General features: G+C 36.3%; 3 protein-coding genes across 3 annotated transcripts; 2 read left to right on the top strand and 1 right to left on the bottom strand.

Annotated features, from left to right (window-relative positions):
* Positions 1-545: 545 nt before the first annotated feature.
* Positions 546-5,875, top strand: LOC104787542 (uncharacterized). Its single transcript, XM_010513147.3, has 15 exons — positions 546-893; positions 1,259-1,869; positions 1,956-2,268; positions 3,033-3,179; positions 3,264-3,352; positions 3,440-3,532; positions 3,742-3,868; positions 4,008-4,072; positions 4,154-4,328; positions 4,456-4,650; positions 4,750-4,797; positions 4,899-5,045; positions 5,131-5,213; positions 5,292-5,407; positions 5,523-5,875. Exons 2-15 carry the CDS (start codon positions 1,334-1,336, stop codon positions 5,615-5,617), a joined length of 2,229 nt encoding a protein of 742 aa, XP_010511449.1. The 5' UTR covers positions 546-893; positions 1,259-1,333; the 3' UTR covers positions 5,618-5,875.
* A 7,937-nt stretch (positions 5,876-13,812) lies between these two features.
* On the bottom strand, positions 13,813-14,682 carry LOC147944526 (uncharacterized). Its single transcript, XM_087512626.1, has 2 exons — positions 14,534-14,682; positions 13,813-14,302 (listed from the first exon to the last, which is right to left on the bottom strand). Exons 1-2 carry the CDS (start codon positions 14,680-14,682, stop codon positions 13,813-13,815), a joined length of 639 nt encoding a protein of 212 aa, XP_087368752.1.
* A 1,252-nt stretch (positions 14,683-15,934) lies between these two features.
* LOC104787541 (enoyl-CoA delta isomerase 1, peroxisomal) lies at positions 15,935-17,106 on the top strand. The gene has a single exon (XM_010513146.3). The coding sequence runs from the start codon at positions 16,210-16,212 to the stop codon at positions 16,930-16,932; it is 723 nt and encodes a 240-aa protein (XP_010511448.2). The 5' UTR covers positions 15,935-16,209; the 3' UTR covers positions 16,933-17,106.
* The last annotated feature ends 4,647 nt before the right edge of the window (positions 17,107-21,753 follow it).

The following is a 21,753-nucleotide window of genomic DNA, read 5'->3' as shown; positions in this document are numbered from 1 at the left end:
CCTTGTTCAATCAATCAAAAGCATATAGAAGAAAGCTAACCAATTTTCAGGGCATTGCTATTGGTGAAAAGAAATACATAAGAAGATGAACAATTCTCATACTGAATTTATGTTGATAGGAAGAGAGAGCTCCTTGAAAATAAGCCGGAGAAACTTCCGACGTAGAGATCTCCGTTGAGAAGCGGCTTCTCAACGTCACCTAAAGGCGTTGGAGTCACTCGCCTAGTGGTTCCTTGAGATCTCGATCTCACCATTGGAGTAGAAGACTAAGCTAACAACACTAAACTGTCTCGTCTCTCTACTTCGTAGCTGCTTAAAATCACCAACACCAAACAGAGCAACGAATCCGAATTCGATTGGTAATGAAATCGATGAAACTCTGATTAAATCATTTGATTGAAGCTTATGACGATCAATTTAGCATTTAATTGAAAGATCTGAGATCGGAAATGAAGATCTCAACTTGGAAGATTCAAGCTTCCCTGGAAAAAAATCGTGTGTTTGATTTTTTTTGCTATTAAATAAACAATTGTGTTATTTCGTTTAAATACTTAATATATTCACTCATGCTAGATTTGGAATATATAAGCATCTGTGCTAGTTTTGGAACACAAAACTAAAGTAGTGCTATTATAGGATATTTCTTTTTAATTTATTATTAGTAATACAATATTGGAATTATAATTGAATGAGTATTTTCGGATCCGTATGGACCCGACCCGAAACAAAACGGTCAAAATCAGCAGAAGAAACACGTTGAAGAATCCTCCTCCTTCTTCTTCTCCGACTCAGTGACGACAATTCGTTTGACGCTCGTTTCCTCTTAACTAATTTTAGATCATCTTCCACGTTTGATCGATCCCTTTCTTCTCCACTCCTGCTTCTTTGTAGATGTAAGTCGTCTCCGTTATCATCATCCGATTAAAGTTTCTGATTTTTTTGGTTACCATCTTAATTTCGTCGCGATCAGTTTTATTAATAATACCCAAGGATCGTGTTTCAGATTGCTGCTAGTATTCATAATATGTTTTCAAACCAGTGTATCGAGTGCGAATTTCACAGTATCTTTAGGTGTTCTAGGACTTTGCCGAGAAAATGGATTTAGGACTTTTTTTCTGGTTTGAGCTTTGTGATGATGTACGAATCAATCCATTTGAAAAATCTGAATTATTCATTGTTTTTTTTGGCTGTTTTTGAATGATCTATATATCTGGGTTAAGCATCAATGTAGTGATATATCTTTATACTCATTGTGCAGATTGGTATAGAATTTGGCTTGTTGCTGGTATGTAGCTGGTTCATACTGTATATATCTACACGTTTTACTGCAAATATGGCTTCAAGAGCGTTGCTTCGAAGGAGGAGTTACGTAGTTAAATCTCTGAGTGAACGTTTACCTGCGATTCATTGTCTTTCAAGCATTGAGCGGCTAGGACAACAAGGATATGAGAACGTTAGAGGGATTACTTCTGATTTCAAACATGTCAAGAATAAAGAGTCGACTGTGTCGTTGGAGGGTTTTTATAGAAGTAGATTGCTTCAGTCTCCAAGTTTTAGTAATGGAGTTGGAAAATTACAAGTCCCTTACCCTTTGGGATATAGATTGGTTCGACAATCTATGTACTCCTCTCTAGCAACGGCCAATAAGCCTGACCATGATAAAAAGGAAGAAAAGGTTACCTCACAAACCAAAGAAGCTTCCCCCGAGGAGTGTGATGAAGCTGTTGAGGGGTTAAGTTTGGCCAAAGCCAAAGCTAAAGCCATGAAACTCGAAGAATCCCAAAAATCTGATATATCCATTATGCAGCGTGTGAGGTCGTTTCTTCTGGGAATAGGTCCTGCTTTGAGAGCTATTGCATCAATGAGCAGGTATGGCTGCGTTTTCTATGTTGTATAGCTTTTGAGCGATTTAATGCTATCTATTGTTATTTATTAACGTATGAACTATTCCGCAGGGAAGATTGGGCCAAGAAGCTTCGCCATTGGAAAGATGAATTTAAATCTACCCTGCAACACTACTGGCTGGGAACAAAGTTGCTCTGGGCTGACGTCAGGATTAGTGTAAGGCTGCTTGTTAAACTTGCTAATGGAAAAGGTCTCTCTAGGAGGGAACGACAGCAACTCACTCGAACAACTGCCGACATTTTTAGATTAGTCCCGGTTGCAGTTTTCATCATTGTTCCATTCATGGAGTTCTTGCTGCCGGTATTTCTAAAGTTGTTCCCAAATATGCTGCCGTCAACTTTCCAGGATAAGATGAAAGAAGAGGTACTGTTAAACCCTATTTTATTGCTTCTCTGTTCTTTATAAGTGTTTTATCCATTTTATTTACTGGTATTGCAAATTCAGTTGTCTGAAAAAGTAATCGTGAGATGTTTCTGGTTATTCTATATATACCGACTAGAGTACTGGAACTTTTGCATGACTATTGGACAGACTTGAGGAGCTATATTTCCACATTTTCATCTATATTTTGCTCTTCCATCCCCAAGATAATGTAGTACACTTTAGGTTCAGAAGGAACATTTGCATAGACCAAATACTACAGCACTTTAGTGTTGCCAGTTACTTCTTTGGTAACTGGCCTAAGACTGTCAGGAGTCGTTTCTACCTAAGTGGTGGCTTTCTATATTCATCATGGGACAGCAAAATTTACCTTTGTTTTCAGCTTATGGCAAATTAGTGCTGGAAATATTCTATTGGTTTGTTTTATTTTGCCCTTTGATGTAGTATAAGTTCTTTTATAAATTTTAATCTCGGGTTAACATCTGTGTTCCCTGTAAAAGTTAAACATGTTTAAACTAAGGCGTATATCGGGATACTGAAATTAGTTTTGTTTGAAACTGGTTTACACAGTGATCATTATTGAGGCTACCTCTAAGTGATACTCTTTTGTTTTGTAATCCAAGTGATACTTATTAATGCTAAAGAAATACAGATCATACTAATTTTATACTCACTTTACATTGATCTGGAAAGTATGAATTCGTTTGATATTTCATGCTAATTAAAACTTCACGTTTCTTTTTCAGGAGGCACTGAAAAGAAGGCTGAATGCAAGAATGGAGTATGCTAAGTTTCTCCAAGATACTGTTAAGGAAATGGCAAAGGAAGTCCAAACCTCGCGTAGTGGAGAGATTAAAAAGACTGCGGAAGATCTTGATGGATTTATGAACAAGGTTCATCTTCCTTGCTATTCTACACAACTGAATTTCTTCGGTAATCTTCTAGATGAACTGATAGCTGTGTTATTAATTGCACAGGTTAGAAGAGGAGTCGGTGTTTCAAATGATGAAATTTTAGGCTTTGCGAAGCTCTTCAATGATGAGCTTACATTAGATAACATTAACAGGTTACGCATTAGTCTAAACTGTATATCTTGGTAAATATACTGCTTCTGGCTTGGTTTGTTTTGTTTATATTATCTTCCTTATTGCAGGTCTCGATTGGTAAATATGTGCAAATACATGGGTATTAGCCCATTCGGAACTGATGCATATTTACGGTATATGCTTCGGAAAAGATTACAGGAGTAAGTTCAACATTTCTCATATTTCTCAAATGTCTGACAATGAGTCCTACTGTCCTACAATAATTATCTCTGTTTCTGGTGGCATCGTAAGAGTTTTGTGAGCATCAATTTACTCCACAAGGAACTCATTGCAAAGTATACGTTCATCTAAATTTATGTTCTTCTTTCTCATATAATCATTGGGAAATGCCATTCTTTGGACTTTGTAGGATTAAAAAAGATGATAAGTTGATCAAGGCTGAAGGTTTGGAGTCTCTCACAGAAGCTGAACTTCGCCAAGCTTGCAGATACAGAGGAATGCTTCAATTAGGTTCAGTTGAAAAAATGAGAGAGCAGGTTATCGTTTATAAATCTTTGTGGAGTTGTTAATAAGTTTTACTCTTTGTGAACAAGACGAAAGATCTTGTATGGTTTTTGTTCTAAAAGTTAAATCAAAGATAGAGGTGATTGCTGATCTGTAAATCTTTCATTGCAGCTAAATGACTGGCTGGATTTGTCCCTCAACCATTCAGTACCATCATCCCTCTTAATTCTCTCTAGGTAATCTTCTATTGCACTACGGTAGATATAAATACTATATACGACAAGATTAGAAAATGATATTGCTGTGTGTATTAACAGATCATTCTCAATGGCTGGGAAACTCAAGCCTGAAGAGGCTGTTCAAGCTACTCTCTCCTCTCTGCCAGATGAGGTTGTGGACACAGTTGGGGTTACAGCTCTGTCATCGGAAGATTCTGTATCAGAAAGGAAGAGGAAGTTGGAGTACCTAGAAATGCAAGAAGAGTTAATCAAGGTTTTTTTTATCTTTGATGCCCTACCAAGCAAAGCTTGACAACTATGTTTTCTTTCCCATTTATCAAGTCTGGAAATTCCCTTTCATGCATAAAATATTCTCTTACTTCTTATTCGGTTGAATGTAGGAGGAGGAGGAAGAAGAAGAGGAGGAAATGGCAAAGATGAAAGAGTCTGCTTCAAGCCAGAAAGATGTAGCTTTGGATGAGATGATGGCTTCTACAGCTAAAGATGCTAATGAACAGGCAAAAGCGAAAACTCTGGAGAAGCATGAGCAGCTCTGTGAGCTTAGCCGTGCATTGGCAGTTTTAGCTTCCGCATCTGTATGGACACTTTACCACACTCCCATTTGCTTACTATCAGAGTTTTCATAAGTTATCAAACGGGTTAATGGTTGTTGTTTCTTTTAACTTGGATTCCAGTCTGTTAGCATGGAGCGTGAGGAGTTCTTAAAATTAGTTAAAAAAGAGGTAAATCGGCTTCAAATATTTGTAGTTTCTCTTCATTTTCTTCCAGGCTCTATCTTGCTTTCTTAGATTGATGTGAGTAAATATATTTTCCATATATACAGGTTGATCTATACAACAGCATGGTAGAGAAAGGTGGTACAGATGATGAGGAAGAGGCTAGGAAAGCTTATTTAGCTGCTCGAGAAGATAGTGACCGAAGTGCTCAGAAAGCTATCGCCGATAAAACTTCCTCTCGGTTGTTAGATAGGGTAACAACAGTTCTCTCATTTTTTTTAATCACAAACTCTGTAGTGTTTTCTTTAATATATCTCTTCATATATCTTCTATCTTTAGGTGGAGACAATGCTCCAGAAACTCGAAAAGGAAATTGATGATGTGGATAACAAGATTGGCAACCGCTGGCGACTCCTGGACAGGTCTGTGTAACCATCCTTTATATTACCTCTTGCCTTAGACTGATTTGGCAATCAATCACCTCAATTTTGTTTGTACAGAGATTATGATGGAAAGGTAAGTCCAGATGAGGTTGCATCGGCTGCGATGTACTTGAAGGACACATTGGGCAAAGAGGGAATCCAAGAGCTTATCCAGAATCTTTCTAAAGATAAAGGTCACACTCTATATTCTATTTCTTCCATTGCGTTAACTTCTAAACTTCCTTTTTTTTTTCCGGATTATTCGCGTTGGATTGTATGATGGAAGTTTTCTTGGGGTTTTTGCAATAGATGGCAAAATACTGGTGGAAGATTTAGTGAAGTTAGCGAGCGAGATCGAAGATGATGAAGCTGACGAGACAGACGAGCCTACTACCAAGTCTTGAGATTGTTTGTTTTCAAGATGCTGAAGCTGACGAGATTTCATGATTAATATTTCTGATTTCTAGAAACTAAAAGAGAAAAAAATTCATATTCAGAGGGAGGAGGTTCTTTGTTTTCAACATTACTGGTTTCTTCAAGAAGTTTTATATTTACCACGACGAAACAATGTGAAATGTATATCACCCAGTCGAAGAATGACGATACGATTACTACTGTTTTTGCGGTTGAAATAAAATCGAGAATAGATGTGCTTGATTTCATTGAATTGTTGTATTTTGGTGTCAAAACCGCCAGGTGACGTGAAAAACGCAATTCGAGTTCCCAAATTTGTGAAAAGTGAAAACCTATTTCGAAGCAAATATGTGAAAAAAAAAAAAAAGTGAAATTCATTTGAGACGTGCAATCCGATATCACAACCACATGTATTTGTATGTCATTTTTAAATGTAAAAAATAATAATGAGATTTTGTACTCTTTTTACTTTTGGCCAGCTATTTACGGTTCTATAAATATTAATTATATTCTTTTTTAAAATAATCATAATCTATTTTATTTTGCAAGATTTCCTCGGATACAAATATTTTATTGATGGATTTTGAAAAGAGCAATCTTTTTGCAGGTATAGGATGGTATTGTTCCTGTAGTGACGACTCCTCGCTGACCATGGGTGCTGCAAATCTCTGTCGAAGTTTATTGTCTTTGCACGCAGAAATGGAAATACCGGTATGAAATGTATGATGGAAGCAAATAAGAGAGATGTGGTGTTTGTTAACGACTGCTCAAATTTAGTGAAGATGGTGTTTTTTCTAGCCAGGTGGCCAGGTTTCTCCACCTACTTAGAAAAATTCAAACGATAAAATTAGTTTTCTGGTTTTTTCTTTAATTCTGGTATCTCATCAAGCTAATGTTAAAATGTATAATTTGGCATGTAAAGTACTTACCCAACCACTTTTGGGTTTGTATGTAAACAATATCTAATATCTACGATAATCAAATAAAATTGTAGAAAAAAAAATAGGCATATAGATTATATAGTCAGGCATTTAGAGGATTTGCACTTGAATTCAGAGGACATATGTATTGATATTTATACTTATATGTAATTTTAAATATTTTTGTGTGACTGTATTTAATTTCTCTAAAAATTATATCTTAAATCTCAAATAATCACACCAAATAAATAAATAAAAATTCTACACCCTTCTTGAAAATATTACTTCACAATATTAATTTGATCACAATTTGTTTCTTAACAAGTCACACCCTTGAATTCTTTTTTAGTGTCTATGTATCATTCAAATTTCTAAACAAGCCAAATTAATATCTATATTAACATTTTTGAAGTACATTTTGTGTTATGCCTTTTAAGTTTTGCTTATTAAATTTTTTTCTATAAGATTAATCCCTAAACAGTTTCCAAAAATAAAATTGAACAGAAACTCATTTCCTAAAACATCTTAAATCAAACCAATTTTGTTACGTTTATTCGCATAAAATCTAGACAATATCTATACATTTTGATTTTTCCCAAAACTACTCTACCCATTAAAATTTTATTCCCATAAAATATTCGAAACTATCTTTAGAGATGATATAATCTCTCAAATTTAGAGGATATAATCAATTTTCTATAACAAAAAATTTACAATCCCCATAATTATTTTGACATTAATAAAGTTCCTAAAAATGACAACCCAAATTTTGAATTATTAGAAAACCAATATTACCAAATATTTAACTTTAACAAGAATAAATACATTATATATATTTTTGAAGTACATTTTGGGTTCTACCCTTCAGTTTTGCTTATTTAAAATTTATCTACAAAATTTCTCTACATATTTGCAAAAAAAACTATAATCAGGGGCTGTTATTGGAGAGGTGATTTCTAAATCCATATGTAATTGTAAATTTTAGAAATCAAAATAGATGGATTTTGAAATAACATGTTTTATCCTTGGATTTCAATCATTCTATTTTACACTATCAAATCCATTCAAATCCATATAAAACATAATGTAGAATTTGAAATCCAAAAACAAATCATTAAATGAATAACAAGGGATTTTAAAAAGTATTTGTAAATGACAGAACCAATAACACATGATTTTGATAAGTATTTTAAAATCAATGATTGAATAACACATGATTTTTGTTTGGATTTCCAAATCCATCAAAATCATACATCCAATAACCCCCCCTCAATTTATGTGAAATCGACAAAATGAGTTAGTTTCCTAAAATATATCTCACAAAATCGACAAAATAAATAACCAAATACCATAAATTCAGAACTTTAGGAATATATTAAACACAACATGACATAAAAATCACATAATCAATGATCCGTATTTCTAATTGCCTTTTATTTTTGGAAACATATTAATTAACATTACAGAGTAATTAATTATTTCTATATTATATGATTTCAACTTTGAATTGCAATTAATAATCTATAGATAATATATTCTCACGTTCATAAACATAATAGCATATTATCAGCATATTCCATAGTTAATTTCTAATTTCTACTCAACTATTTTCAAAAGTGTAGGTCTGAAGATATTTCAGAAGATTTCATATACTTTCTCACCAAAGTTTTCTCTACTCACTATAAATATGGTCATCGGTGAATTGGTAATCTATATCATTATTCTCAATGCTTTAGTTTTTTTTGGACTTTTTTTTTCAAAACGGATAGATATATGCAAAACGAAGGTTTATGTGAATTTCTTTTCTTTTTCGTGTATTTTTTGTTTGTCGTTTGTTGTTAATCGTCTTTTTTTTTCCTTCTTTGGCCTGGTTTTCTTTAGTACCCAAGAGAGATCACAAGACAAAATATCAAATTAATGATATTTTGTCATGTTCTCTTTTGGGGATATTGTGCGTCTGAGTTTAGACCAAAGCTGGTGTAAGATCAAGTTACAAACGACTTATACAAAAATCATTAGTCTTTGTGATTGAGACTGGAGAAAAAATAATCTTTTTTACCCACGGTTTAAAATAAATCATAAGTCTTTGTAACTGAGATCGAGAGAAAACGCAATACTTTTACCCAAAGCTTATAAAAATTTATCTTTCTAACTGAGATTGGAAAAATCTTATAAACTCGGCCAAATCGGAGCTTAATCCCCGATTAAGTGCTGAGATGTTGATGACCAATGGGATTAAGGGACCGATGGAATTAAGAACAAAAATAATAATAAAAAAACTGCAGAAAATTAGAAGAGGAGGTCGGGAAGAAGTAAAGGAAGGAGAAAATCTTTAATTATAAGAATGAAAGCTTTTAAAAATCACAAGTGATGATGGTGTTTCTAACGTGGGTCTGGTGATAATTCATATATGGAACGTTAGTTTTGTTTTATTAAAGCAGACTATTTTACATTTTCAATTAGAACTGAAACAATATACAGCTTCAGAATATATTTTTTTTTCAAAAGGGTAATTTTCATCATTTTAAATATATTTCACTAATCTAATTGTGATTGTTTAAAATAAACATATTTTAAGAACTTATTTTAAATATCTATTATTTCTAACCAAATTATTTTATTTCGAGCCAAATCATCTATTTTATTTTATTGATTAGTGAAAAATCTATAAAACGTGATTCAATAGTACAGACTAGGGTTAAAATTATTGTCATATGAGTTCTAAAGTATATTCTACTCACGTTATATATGTATTTACATAAAAAGAAATTACTTATGACATATCTCTATATTGTTCTACATAAAAAAACACAATTATACGTTGTACCATGGGTTAAAACCTAAATAATATTTTAATATATATATTAAAAATCAATAAAACTTAATCATTTTATTTAAAAACATAAAGTTATATATAAAAAATTAAATTCATCTCAGTAAATCAAATGAATATTGATAACTAGAAAAATCTAAAAATTAATTAAACAATAACAAAAAAATAACAAACAAATACAACATAAATTTTAAATTTTATAAATTATATTTCTGCGGTATACCGCAAGTCAAATACTAGTTCAAATTCATTTTCTTCATTTTTAGACTTTTTCTTAAATGCAGTATTAAAATTAAAAAAAACCGGTAAACCTAAATTTTTTCTTTCCCGTGTCTAAAAACAAACGTGACAAATTAAATAGTACATGTTTATGTTGTAAATTAGGGAGTTTAGGGAGTAAATCTCTTAGGTTATTATTGATAGGAATTGAGGTTACAACAAGTATATATAGTGTTACAAGTCCTAAGGTAAAACCGACATACTAATGCTATCGCCGATGGGCTTCGACTAACGGGCCGAAGGCTCTCGACCAAGTGTGGTCAAGAGGCTGCGCACGGACGGACTGATAATGGGCCGGTTGGATAGAGTCCACCAAGTGTTTTACAACACTCCCCCTTGGACGATACAACCGTGCCTATGCGAGGAAGGGATCGATGCAATGTGCTTAGGGGATGCTGCCTCATTAAAACCTTACCAGGAAAACCCATTGGGACAAAACCTTAGTGAAGGAAAAAGAGTACAGCACACATTGCTCCCCCTGTTCCAAGCATCACTCCAAGTCCTTAAGCCTCCGCATTCCAATCTGGTGCGTGAGCTTCCTGAATGTTGTTGTCGGTAATGCCTTGGTGAAGAGATCGGCTGAGTTGTCACATGACTGAACTTGCACCACTTGAACTTCTCCGGCCTTTTGTAGTTCATGTGTGTAGAAGAACTTTGGCAGGATGTGCTTTGTCCGATCTCCCTTGATGTAACCTTCTTTAAGTTGTGCGATACAGGCTGTATTGTCTTCATAGATAACCGTTGCTGATTTGTCTATGTCCATGCCACTGTCTGTCCGAATGTGTTGAGTCATTGACCGCAACCAAACACACTCACGGCTGGCTTCATGCATGGCTAGGATCTCCGCGTGATTTGAGGATGTGGCTACTAGAGTCTGCTTCATAGAACGCCAAGAGATCGCTATACCACAGTGTGTAAACACATAACCTGTTTGTGATTTACCATTGTGTGGGTCGGACAGATAACCTGCATCAGCAAAACCAACTAAACCTTCTTTGTTATGGTTAGTGTAAAATAAACCAAAGTCTGTCGTTCCTTGTAGGTAACGCATAACATGTTTTATACCATTCCAGTGCCTTATGGTCGGACAAGAACTGTATCTTGCCAGAAGGTTTACTGCGAAGCATATGTCAGGTCTAGTGTGGCTAGCCAAGAACATTAATGCTCCTATAGCACTGAGGTAAGGCACTTCAGGACCAAGAATTTCTTCATTGTCCTTCTTAGGAGCAAATGGATCTTTATCCACTTCTACACTTCTCACAACCATTGGGCTAGTCAATGAGTGAGCTTGCTCCATGTTAAATCTCTTGAGTACCTTTTCTGTGTATGCCTTTTGATGCACAAGGATCCCATTGTTTATGTACTCAAGCTGTAACCCCAAACAGAATTTTGTTTTGCCTAGGTCTTTCATCTCAAATTCTCTTTTGAGATATCCTACTGTTTGGGCGATTTCCCCAGAGGTTCCAAGGATGTTTAAATCATCCACATATACTGCTATTATCACAAATCCCTTATTCGCGAATTTCTTTATGAATATACAAGGACTGATCGGGTCATTCCTATAACCTTCTTTGGCTAAATATTCACTTAGCCGGTTATACCACATTCGACCACTCTGTCTCAGTCCATAAAGCGATTTGTCTAGCCTTATGCAGTATTGGTCTCTAGAACCATTCTTATCTTTGAGTTCTATACCCTCTGGTAATCTCATATAAATTTTATTATCCAGTGGACCGTATAGATATGCAGTTACAACATCTATTAACCGCAAATCTAAACTTTCTCTTATGGCCAGACTTATTAGATATCTAAAAGTCGTTGCATCCATCACAGGGGAGTATGTCTCCTCATAATCTATGCCAGGTCTTTGAGAGAATCCTTGTGCTACGAGCCTTGCCTTGTATCTGACAATCTCGTTTCTCTCATTTCTCTTTCTTACAAAGACCCATTTGTGTCCAACTGGTTTAATTTCTAGTGTTATCCTTAAGGTCGGACCAAACACACTTCTCTTCTTTAAAGAGTTTAGCTCCACATCTATGGCTTCTTTCCATTTAAGCCAATCTTTGCTTTGTGTACACTCTAGTATAGATGTGGGCTCATGATCCTCATTTATTTCAAGTGCTACCTTGTATGCAAATATATCATCAATGTCGACATCTTTTCGGTTCCATTGTATTCCAGACATTATATAGTTTATCGAGATCTCATTGTTGTCAACTCCTTCAGGCTCTTGAGGTTCATCGTCCTGAGCCTCATTTGGTGCCGTAGGAGTTTCCGTGACAACGTCTGGCTTTTCTAGAATTCCCTTAGCCTCGGTCTGTTTTGCACTCTTTGTTTTCCGAGGATTCTTATCTTTGGAACCTAATGGTCTACCCCGTTTCAAACGTGGCATAGACTCTGTAGCAACTTGATTATTGTGTTCCTTGTGAACATCAATACGTACTGGTGCATTGCAAGCTGGTATGTACGATTTTGTTACTCTTTTCGGGTCAGCAAAGGAATCTGGCAATTGATTAGCTAGCTGTTGAAGATGTATAATCTTCTGAACTTCTGCATCACATGCTATAGTTCGAGGATCTTGCCATTCTAAGGATGTTTGATTCCATGTCAATTCTTTGCTCAGCTTGCTGGTCTCCCCACCTAGCATAGGGAATTCGGACTCAATAAATTGACAGTCCGCGTATCTGGCCTTGAACAGGTCTCCTGTCAGTGGCTCGAGATACCTTATTATGGTGGGAGACTCATACCCCACATATATTCCCATTCTCCTCTGTGGCCCCATCTTTGTTCTCTGTGGTGGAGCAATTGGTATATAAACGGCACAACCAAATGTCTTAAGTTGGGATAAGTCTGGCTCTTGATCCGATAGGAGTTGGGATGGGGAATATTTGTGTTCACTAGATGGCCTGATGCGTATAAGTTCTGCTGCGTGTAAGACCGCGTGTCCCCAAGCCGACACAGGAAGCTTCGATTGCATTAACAATGGTCAAGCTATCAATTGTATTCGTTTAATGAAGGATTCAGCTAATCCGTTTTGTGTATGTACATGTGCCACAGGATGTTCCACACTCACCCCCATGGACATACAGTAATCATTAAACGCTTGGGATGTAAATTCACCAGCATTATCTAGACGTATAGTCTTAAGTGGAAAGTCTGGAAAATATGCTCTTAATCGAATGATTTGAGCTAAGAGCTTAGCAAATGCTAAGTTTCTCGTGGATAACAAGCATACGTGGGACCATCTGGTTGATGCATCTATCATCACCATGAAATATCGAAATGTCCCACTAGGTGGGTGTATCGGCCCACATATGTCACCTTGTATCCTTTCCAGAAAATGTAAAGTCTCTCTTGTGACTTTTACTGGTGAAGGTCTTACAATAAGTTTCCCTTGTGCACATGCCACACATGTGAGATTCTTAGGGAGAACTTTTCTTTCTTTAAGGTTGTGCCCTTTTGAACTCTTTATCAATTTACGCATCATGTTAGTTCCCGGATGGCCAAGCCGGTCATGCCATAAAGTGAAACTTTCTTTGTATATTTTGTGCTTAGCCAAGTTGGCTTCTATCATGTTAATCTTAGCATGGTATAGACCAGAGGCTAAGGCAGGTATAGTCTCTAGGATCTTCTTTTGTCCTTTCACATTTTCTGTAATGTAGAGGAACTCTTTAGATCCTTCACCCTTGGTTTCAATATGATAACCATTTGACCTTATGTCTTTAAAGCTCAATAAGCTTCTCTTAGAGCTGGGTGAGTATAAAGCATCACATAACTCAATATGAGTTCCGTTAGGCAACAATATGTATGCTTGGCCGTAGCCTTCTATAAGATTTGCTATACCCGCAATTGTATTAACATTTGCACTTTTCATTATAAGATTTATGAAATATCTCTTATCTTTTAGTATGGTGTGGCTGGAGCCACTATCCACTACTAATTCACTCATGTCCTCGGCCACGTCTATAAATAGGACAAGAATTTTGGATTTTAATAGTTTATAAAATAAAATCCATTGAATTTAATTCAAAGCAATTATCCATTACATTAAAAAGGAAATTAAATCATAAAACATAGAAAATAAACCAAAATAAATTCGAAATTCATTCAACATCTTTGAGGCAGTCGGAGGTCTCATGCTTGGCCTTTGATTCTACCTTGTAGCTCCTTGATATCTATCAAGGAGATGAGTAGGTGTTCGGCAATACTTAGCCCAATGATTAAACATACCACATCTCTCGCAAGCCGGTCTTGCTAAGTACCGTGGCTTAAAGGGCCTATGGGCCTTACCACCACGGCCATGGCCTCTTGTGCCATAAGCATTGAAACGGCTGCTATGGTAGTGTCCGCGACCAACATATCTTCTGCCACCACGACCATATTGGCCATAGTGTCTTTTTCTGTAGATATGGTTGGTCTCATCGGGTTCTTTGGGTAAATCAGCCTTGGGTGCTTCTGGTAATGAGGCTGTTTTCATTTTCAGCCTGTTACCCTGCTCAGCCAGCAGTAGACATGGGATGAGAGCTCCATAGGTCCGAAAACCTCTTTCACGGTACAAACGTTGAAGTATCATATTGTCGGCGTGAAAGGTAGAGATGGTCTTCTCTAGGAGTTCATCCTCAGTTACCTCAGTACCACACAACCTTAGGATAGAGACAATCCTAAAAAGCTCTGAGTTATACTCACCCACGGTTTTGAAGTCGTGGATCCTAAGGTTTTCCCATTCCAATCGAATCTTTGGGAGGAGTACCATTTTCTGGTATCCAAATCTGCTTTTCAGCGCTGTCCAAAGTTCGAGTGGTTCTTCTACCATGAGGTACTGGTTTTTAAGGCTTTCCTCAAGGTGATGTCGTATATGGCGAGTGGCCTTATACCTTGCCATATCGGAACACTCGTTATCCGGCTGGATACACCTATGTAAGTCCTTGGACTTCAAAAGGATCTCGGTTTCCAGCTTCCATTGTAGGTAGTTCTCACCCGAAGCTCTTAAAGCAGGATGGACCAATTCTTTAACTTGTGCCATCTGCATAAATATAGACAACCGACAGTTAGCATGCGGTATTTGAGACCGAACCATGCAACAAATAATTTTCAGGTCATGCGGTATTTGAGACCGAACCATGCCTTAGGTCATGCGGTATTTGAGACCAAACCATGCCTTGCCTCTTATAGTTTTTCGGTTTAAATTCATGCATGCAAGACAACAAGACTAAATAGCTATATGCATGCAACAATTTCCTTATTCCTAGATAGGATTTCCTTATCTTATAATTTCCTATTTGATTTAGGATTAAATATTTTCGATTTTAAGGAATTTGGATAATTACTATTTTAATTAGGAACTTATCCTAACTAATATTTTAATTTCCGATTTAAAGTTTTAATTTATAGAAACTTAGAAAAAGTTTTATTTAATCGGATTAATTTAGGATAATTACTATAATTTTAATTTGGAAATTATCCTAGAACAACTCTAAAATTTTCGAGTTTATGAATTTAGGATCTAGGGAATTTTCTTCTTGAATTTCTCAAGAACAGTTTAAACAATCCTAAAATATAATTCATGCAATCGATTTTATAATAACCTAAACATGGTCCAATTTTATGCATGAATGATCCAAGTTTTAATTTCCTAGAACAATCTGTAATAATCTGATCCTTATGAATCTAAATCAGTTCTAGGTTCTTATGCAACAATCAAGCAGTCAATCAACAATTTTAAAGCTTGATATAATTTGGTGCAATTTAACAAACAACCTAACAATCCTATGTGAATAGATTTTAAAGTTTATAGGATTATAGATCTTAAATTTGTTTGTTAGTTTACTTGGATATTTTAAGGTTCAATAGTTTTTATAGTTCCAGATTCAATTATGTGGTTTTAAGAAGTTTGAATTTTGTTTACCTTAACACCACAAGGATTCTGACTGGAATTGATCTGGGAGCTAAAGACCTCAGATATCTCTTGACCACGAACCACGAACAGCTTCCCCACGAACAGCTCCTTGCTTCCCGCGAACAGCTTCTCGCACTCACCCCCGATCGACGAACCGCGAACAGCAAACCTCGACCAAGCTGTCGAGAGAACTTTGATCACAAGCTAAGGGTTGCTTGTGAACAAGAGGATCTTCGAATAGGAAGGATTTGATCTCGGATGGAAGTAAGAACAGGAAGTCGGTTTAGGGTTTTAGGGTAAGGGAGAATAGGCGGCTGCTTTAGGGTTTTGGGAGAGAGGCTATCGTGCTGATAACGTGTTGTAAATTAGGGAGTTTAGGGAGTAAATCTCTTAGGTTATTATTGATAGGAATTGAGGTTACAACAAGTATATATAGTGTTACAAATCCTAAGGTAAAACCGACATACTAATGCTATCGCCAATAGGCTTCGACTAACGGGCCGAAGGCTCTCGACCAAGTGTGGTCGAGAGGCTGCGCACGGACGGACTGATAATGGGCCGGTTGGATAGAGTCCACCAAGTGTTTTACAACAGTTTATTAATACTAATACACATAATCACTAATTTGTAATCAGTCACAAAGAGAGAGACATCATGTGTTCATTAGAGAAACGTGGTCGGCTTTTCATACTAAAACTCACCGGCGACGGCGAACACCGTCTCAACCCAACATTACTCGACTCCATCCGCTCCACCATCAACAAGATCCGTTCAGATCAATCATCTTCACAATCAGTACTCATCACAACGTCAGATGGTAAGTTCTTCTCCAACGGCTACGATCTCGCTTTAGCCGAAACAAACCCATCTCTCTCTGTTCTGATGGACGTAAAACTCAGATCCTTAGTCGCCGATCTCATATCTCTCCCTATGCCAACCATCGCCGCCGTCACAGGTCACGCCTCCGCTGCGGGATGTATATTAGCGATGAGTCATGACTATGTGTTGATGCGTAGTGACAGAGGTTTTTTGTATATGAGTGAGTTGAATATTGAGTTGAAAGTTCCGGCGTGGTTTATGGCTGTGATTAGGGCTAAGATTGGCTCTCCGGCGGCGAGGAGGGATGTTATGTTGACGGCGGCGAAAGTGACGGCGGAGAAGGGTGTAGAGATGGGGATTGTTGATTCGGCGTATGGTAGTGCGGCGGAGACGGTTGAAGCCGCCGTTAGGTTAGGTGAGGAGATTGTTATGAGAGGTGGTGATGGACACGTGTATGGTAAGATGAGAGAGACTCTTTTAAGAGAGGTTCTTGTCCATACGATTGGTTTTGATGAGACCGGTTCGAGTGGGGTGCGAAACACTGGATCTAAACTCTAAAATACGAAAGTCTACGGGTGTGTTGTACTTTGGTTTGGTACGAGAATGACTTTTTCAACTTGTTGAAGTAATGTGAACTTAAAAAACAGCTTGACAAAAAAAAAAGAAAAAAAACACATAGTAACATGAAATTTGCTACTACTGATTAATACAAAAATCAGAAATAGTTATATATTTTATCATTTTACCTTACATTGTACACTAATTTCGTACATTATTCAGACAAGAAAACAAATCAGACAATTCACATTATTTTTTTTACATGAACCTCGAATTTCGAAAACTTCACTACACTCCAATATTACACAAAAACGAGAAGGGATTTATGGAGACGACTGAGTAGAAACTGGAACATATCTTGGAGGACGTTTGCATGGTCGTCGAGGTTTTTTAGACCATGATGCATAAGAAGCTCCGCATGACTTTGATGGTCGAGTCCACACGATGGGCGCTCCCCTTGCTGCAACATCAATTTCAAAATCTCTGTTAGCCTATGCTATGTTTAAGTTACATAATCATGATGAGCGCCTATTTGGCTTAGATGCACAAATCGAATGAGTGAGAAAAGGTTTTACTAGTATATATAATTTTAAAGATACTTACTAATTAGTTTGCGACTTGTAGCCTCCACGACTCCACTTTGAGAGGAAAAAACAAGAATAACAATGAGAATAGATAACATAAAAGAAACTATATGTGATGTTTTCGAACTCATTTTTGTTTTCGTCGCGGTATGTTGTGATCATCTAACGTGTTTCATGGCCGATATTTATAGAGCAAAAGGCTAATTTAATTATGTTATCTTCCTATTATCATCTTTCATGGTCCTAGTTTCTTATGTACACACGTTATTGACAATATTCATTTTTTAATTATTTAGCTGATTACAAGTTTGAATTGCTTGGTTAATTTACAGATACGTACGACCTATGAACTAAAATCTAGCCAACATACGAGTATACGACCTCTTTGCCATTACATATTACTCGAAAATAACAATCATGACTAATTTATTGACTGCTAATTAATTTAATGAACACATTTTTGAATGCTTGACTTGTCTCTTTTACCTAGATTTGTTACTTTCGTCCTTTCACTTTGACTATTTCATTTCTTTATTCTATTTAAATGTATTCAAGAATAATCTTTCGTTTCTTTTTTCTTAAGCTTACATCATCTTTATCTGCTATTTTTCTGTTGCGCAGAAATAATCTTTCATACAAAAGTTATTTAACTACAACCGACTTCCAACACAAATAATTACTATACGCAGTTCCATGTATCGTGTATGATCATACAACACAGGATACACGTAACACATTGCAACACATCAATTACGACCAGTGGTTTTATCAACCACAATGGACAGTACTACTTACCATAATACACAAAATCACGACATGTATAGTTTTTGTTTAACATGCATAGGCCTGGACAAAAAACCAGACCAGAAATACCCGTATTGGATTCGAACCGAAAAACCTCGGTTCGGATCGGATATGGATCTTGCAGAATATACTAGATGGGTTTTGATTGTACATACTTCTGGGTATCGCTTTGGGTCGGGTATTACCCGATACCCGATTTGTACCCATTTATATCCAATCCTTTGTATACACATCAATAATAATATTTGTATGTTTATCAGTTGAGTCGTTGAGGTTGCGAACAAGATGAAGTATCCTGTGTTTATCAATTCCTCTTTCCACTCTCCACTAACTATATTTGCGGAAGATTTTCTTTTCTTCTTTATAAATCCTGTAACACTAATCTACAAAGCTAATCTGGATTCTCTAAACCTCTTTGCATCGTCTCTTGACTCTCCAATCTCAGAGACGGCTACGACTCATTGAAAGGTAAACTCCATCGATAAGTGACTTTAATTCATCAATTGATTCTTAGATTGTATATAGAGTCCCATCGATTAGTGAATTTTGTTCATTGATTTGATTCTTAGACTGTATATAGGTTTTGTTTGGCTTGAAGTCGGGTCTAATGTTAAAGTTGTTGCATAGCATATAAGATAACTATGATTATTGGTTTTGTGTGCAATTTGCCATTGATTATGTCATTTTTATTAAAGAATGCTCAGTTTCAGGATGATTAGCTAAGTCTATCATTTTAATTGTTTTTCGTGTGAACACACAGCTCATGCTTGTTGATACTCTCTCGTAGTGTTAAGACTTGATATTCATTGGGTTTATTCAAGAAGATAACAACGGTAGTGATTCACTAAGAATTTTGGGAGATCAAAGATGTCGGTTCTGTTCAGCTAGGGAGATTTGAGATGCTGGTTCTAGATGCAGTTCTGTTCAACTTTTATCTTGATGTTTGGTTTAAAATTTGGAGTTTAATACTTTAGTTCATCGATTGATTGTCCATTGTTAGAACTTACAAGAATTTGCATATGTTGATTTTGTACATTGATTGATTGAGTGATAAGAATCTCGATGTGTTAGTTTATTCTTAGAGTTAGAGGATTAGATGCTTTGGGTCTCTTTTTCGAGAGTTTGATGCATTTAACCATGAGTGTTTGGTACTTTAGTTCATCATTGATTCTTTAGATTGTATATAGAATTGGTTTAGTTCATGATTCTTCGATTGATTCTTAGAGTTAGAGTTTTATCATTAGAGTTTTGTAAAACATATACTTCCTCTCTGTCGTCTGTTCAACATATGAATTGTTTTCTTTGTAGTCGGGTCTTATGTTAAAGATGTTGCATACCAATTTGGTTTTGTGTGGAATCTATCATTGATTATGTAAAGTAGTCTTTGTTTATTCTTTGTTTAGTCTCTGTTTGGACAACCATCGATGAATTGATTAGCTAAGTTGCCATTTTTATTAAACAATGCTAAGTTTCAGGTTGATTAGCTAAGTTAACTGCGATTTGGAAATTGGCTGATAATTTAAAGTAGTCTTTGTTTAGTTCATCGATTGATTCTTTAGACTGTATATAGAATTGTATTATTCATGAGTCATTGATTGGTTATTAGAGTTAGAGCTTCATCATTAGAGTTTTGTAAAACATATACTTCTTCTCTGTCGTCTGTTCAAAATATGTTTTGTTGTCTTTGTAGTCGAGTCTTGTTTTTTTTTTTTTTTGCTTACTATCATTAGTTATCTTCTAACTCTTATGCATAATCATATTGTTAAGACATGGTAACACCGGTCTCATATCTTTGTCTGATATATGTGTAAAACCAAATCTCATAGTTCATCGATTGACTCTTATATTGTATATTATGTTAGCTACAAGAGTTTGATGGATTTAAGCTCATTCTTATTTCTATTTTGTAGATGGATTCTTCACCATTGCCAAACCAAGAAAATGAAGAAGCCGAAGAAGAGTTGATATCACCTGCTACTAATCGAGGAAAAAGAAAAGCTGTTCCAGGAGAGAGTGGAGCAACTTCTAAACCACCTAAGCAGCCTAAGGAACCGGTTACAAGGTCCCCTGTCTGGAAACACTTCACGAGAGTGAAGGAATTGAAGGACAAATGCAAGTGTAATCATTGTCAACGAATATTGGGATGTGCATCAACATCTGGGACCTCTAACTTGAAGAAGCATCTGGATTTGACTTGCAAGCAGTATAAGGCATGGGAGCAGAGGCAATCTCAACATATCATCAAGGAAGATGGAAATCATGAGAACTGGAAAGTTTCTGAGGAAGTGTTCAGAGAGGCTTCTAATGAGATGCTTGTGTTGGCAGAATTACCACTAGCATTCATCGAAGGATTAGCTTGGAGACTCTTTTGCAGTAAGATGCATCTCTTTAAGCCTCATTCAAGAAGAACCGCTACTAGAGACATTGTAGAAATGTTTGTGAGAAGGAAAGCAGCTCTCAAGAAGTGGATTTCAGGTAATAAAAAACGAGTGTCTCTTACAACTGATATTTGGCTAGCAAACGTTACTCGTGCGAGCTATATGGTGATCACCCTTTATTTTGTTGATGCGAACTGGGAGCTAAAGAAGTTGATTATCAGTTTTAAATATGTCACGGATCACACAGGGAAGACAATATCATCTGTTCTGTTGGAGTGTTTAGCTGAATGGGGGATAGAGAAGATCTTCACAATCACAGTGGATAATGCAACTGCAAACACAAGTGCACTCCTAAAGTTTCAGAAGCAATTCAAGTCAGTGAATAATGATGCATTCGTGATGGATGGAGAGTTTATGCACATGAGGTGTTGCGCCCACATCATGAATCTGATTGTCAAAGATGGTTTGCATGAAATGAAGGGAAAAGTTACAGCCATTCGTAATGCAATTCAGTATGTAAGGTCGAATACTAAAAGGTGTGAGTCATTTGAGCAGAAGGTTGTCAGAGGTAAGATGACTAGAGGGAGTTTGCCTTTGGACGTGTAACATCCGCGAACCAATTTTTGTAATTTTGGTGTGGGTGTCGATCGACACCCTTGGGGGCATCGATCGACACCATGTGTTCCGGTTTGGTCGGGTTCGTTTTAATTGCCGATTGGTTCGGTTTGGTTCAATTAAAATCCCTAAATCGTGTGTAAAAGGGGAAAACGACCCTAGGTCGTGTTATTTTGTCGGTAGTCACCGCCTTTGAGAGAAAGAGAAAGAGAGAAAAGAGAGAAAACGTTTCTGTGACTTTCTGGGTTTGTTCTTGGAGTTTTTGGAGAGATCTGAGGCTGTAGGAGGGTTAGCTGTTGCTGGAAACAAAGGGGGAGCTTCTGGAGGTGTTGTTTTCCACGTTTCTCAATCCAATCTTCCTGTTCTTGAGGTGAGTGCTTGACCATGGTTGATCTAAGCATGAGATCTCCTTTGTTTTTGTGTGATTCCTTGTTATTTGT

The sequence above is a fragment of the Camelina sativa genome, chromosome 5 (genome assembly GCF_030686135.1).
Source record: "Camelina sativa cultivar CO46 ecotype springtype chromosome 5, ASM3068613v1".
Classification (NCBI taxonomy): Eukaryota; Viridiplantae; Streptophyta; class Magnoliopsida; order Brassicales; family Brassicaceae; genus Camelina; species Camelina sativa.
The sequence above is the reverse complement of the archived record's forward strand: the minus strand, read 5'-3'. Positions and strand labels throughout refer to the sequence as shown.

Excerpts from the sequence above, each read along its gene's own strand:
- LOC104787542 (XM_010513147.3), top strand. The coding sequence starts at position 1,334 with ATGGCTTCAAGAGCGTTGCTTCGAAGGAGGAGTTACGTAGTTAAATCT. Across the intron at positions 1,870-1,955 it reads GCTATTGCATCAATGAGCAG|GGAAGATTGGGCCAAGAAGC; the intron begins GTATGGCTGCGT and ends ACTATTCCGCAG. Across the intron at positions 5,408-5,522 it reads GAATCTTTCTAAAGATAAAG|ATGGCAAAATACTGGTGGAA; the intron begins GTCACACTCTAT and ends TTTTTGCAATAG.
- LOC147944526 (XM_087512626.1), bottom strand. The coding sequence starts at position 14,682 with ATGGCACAAGTTAAAGAATTGGTCCATCCTGCTTTAAGAGCTTCGGGT. Across the intron at positions 14,303-14,533 it reads GAGTGTTCCGATATGGCAAG|GTTGTGTGGTACTGAGGTAA; the intron begins GTATAAGGCCAC and ends CTCTATCCTAAG.
- LOC104787541 (XM_010513146.3), top strand. The coding sequence starts at position 16,210 with ATGTGTTCATTAGAGAAACGTGGTCGGCTTTTCATACTAAAACTCACC.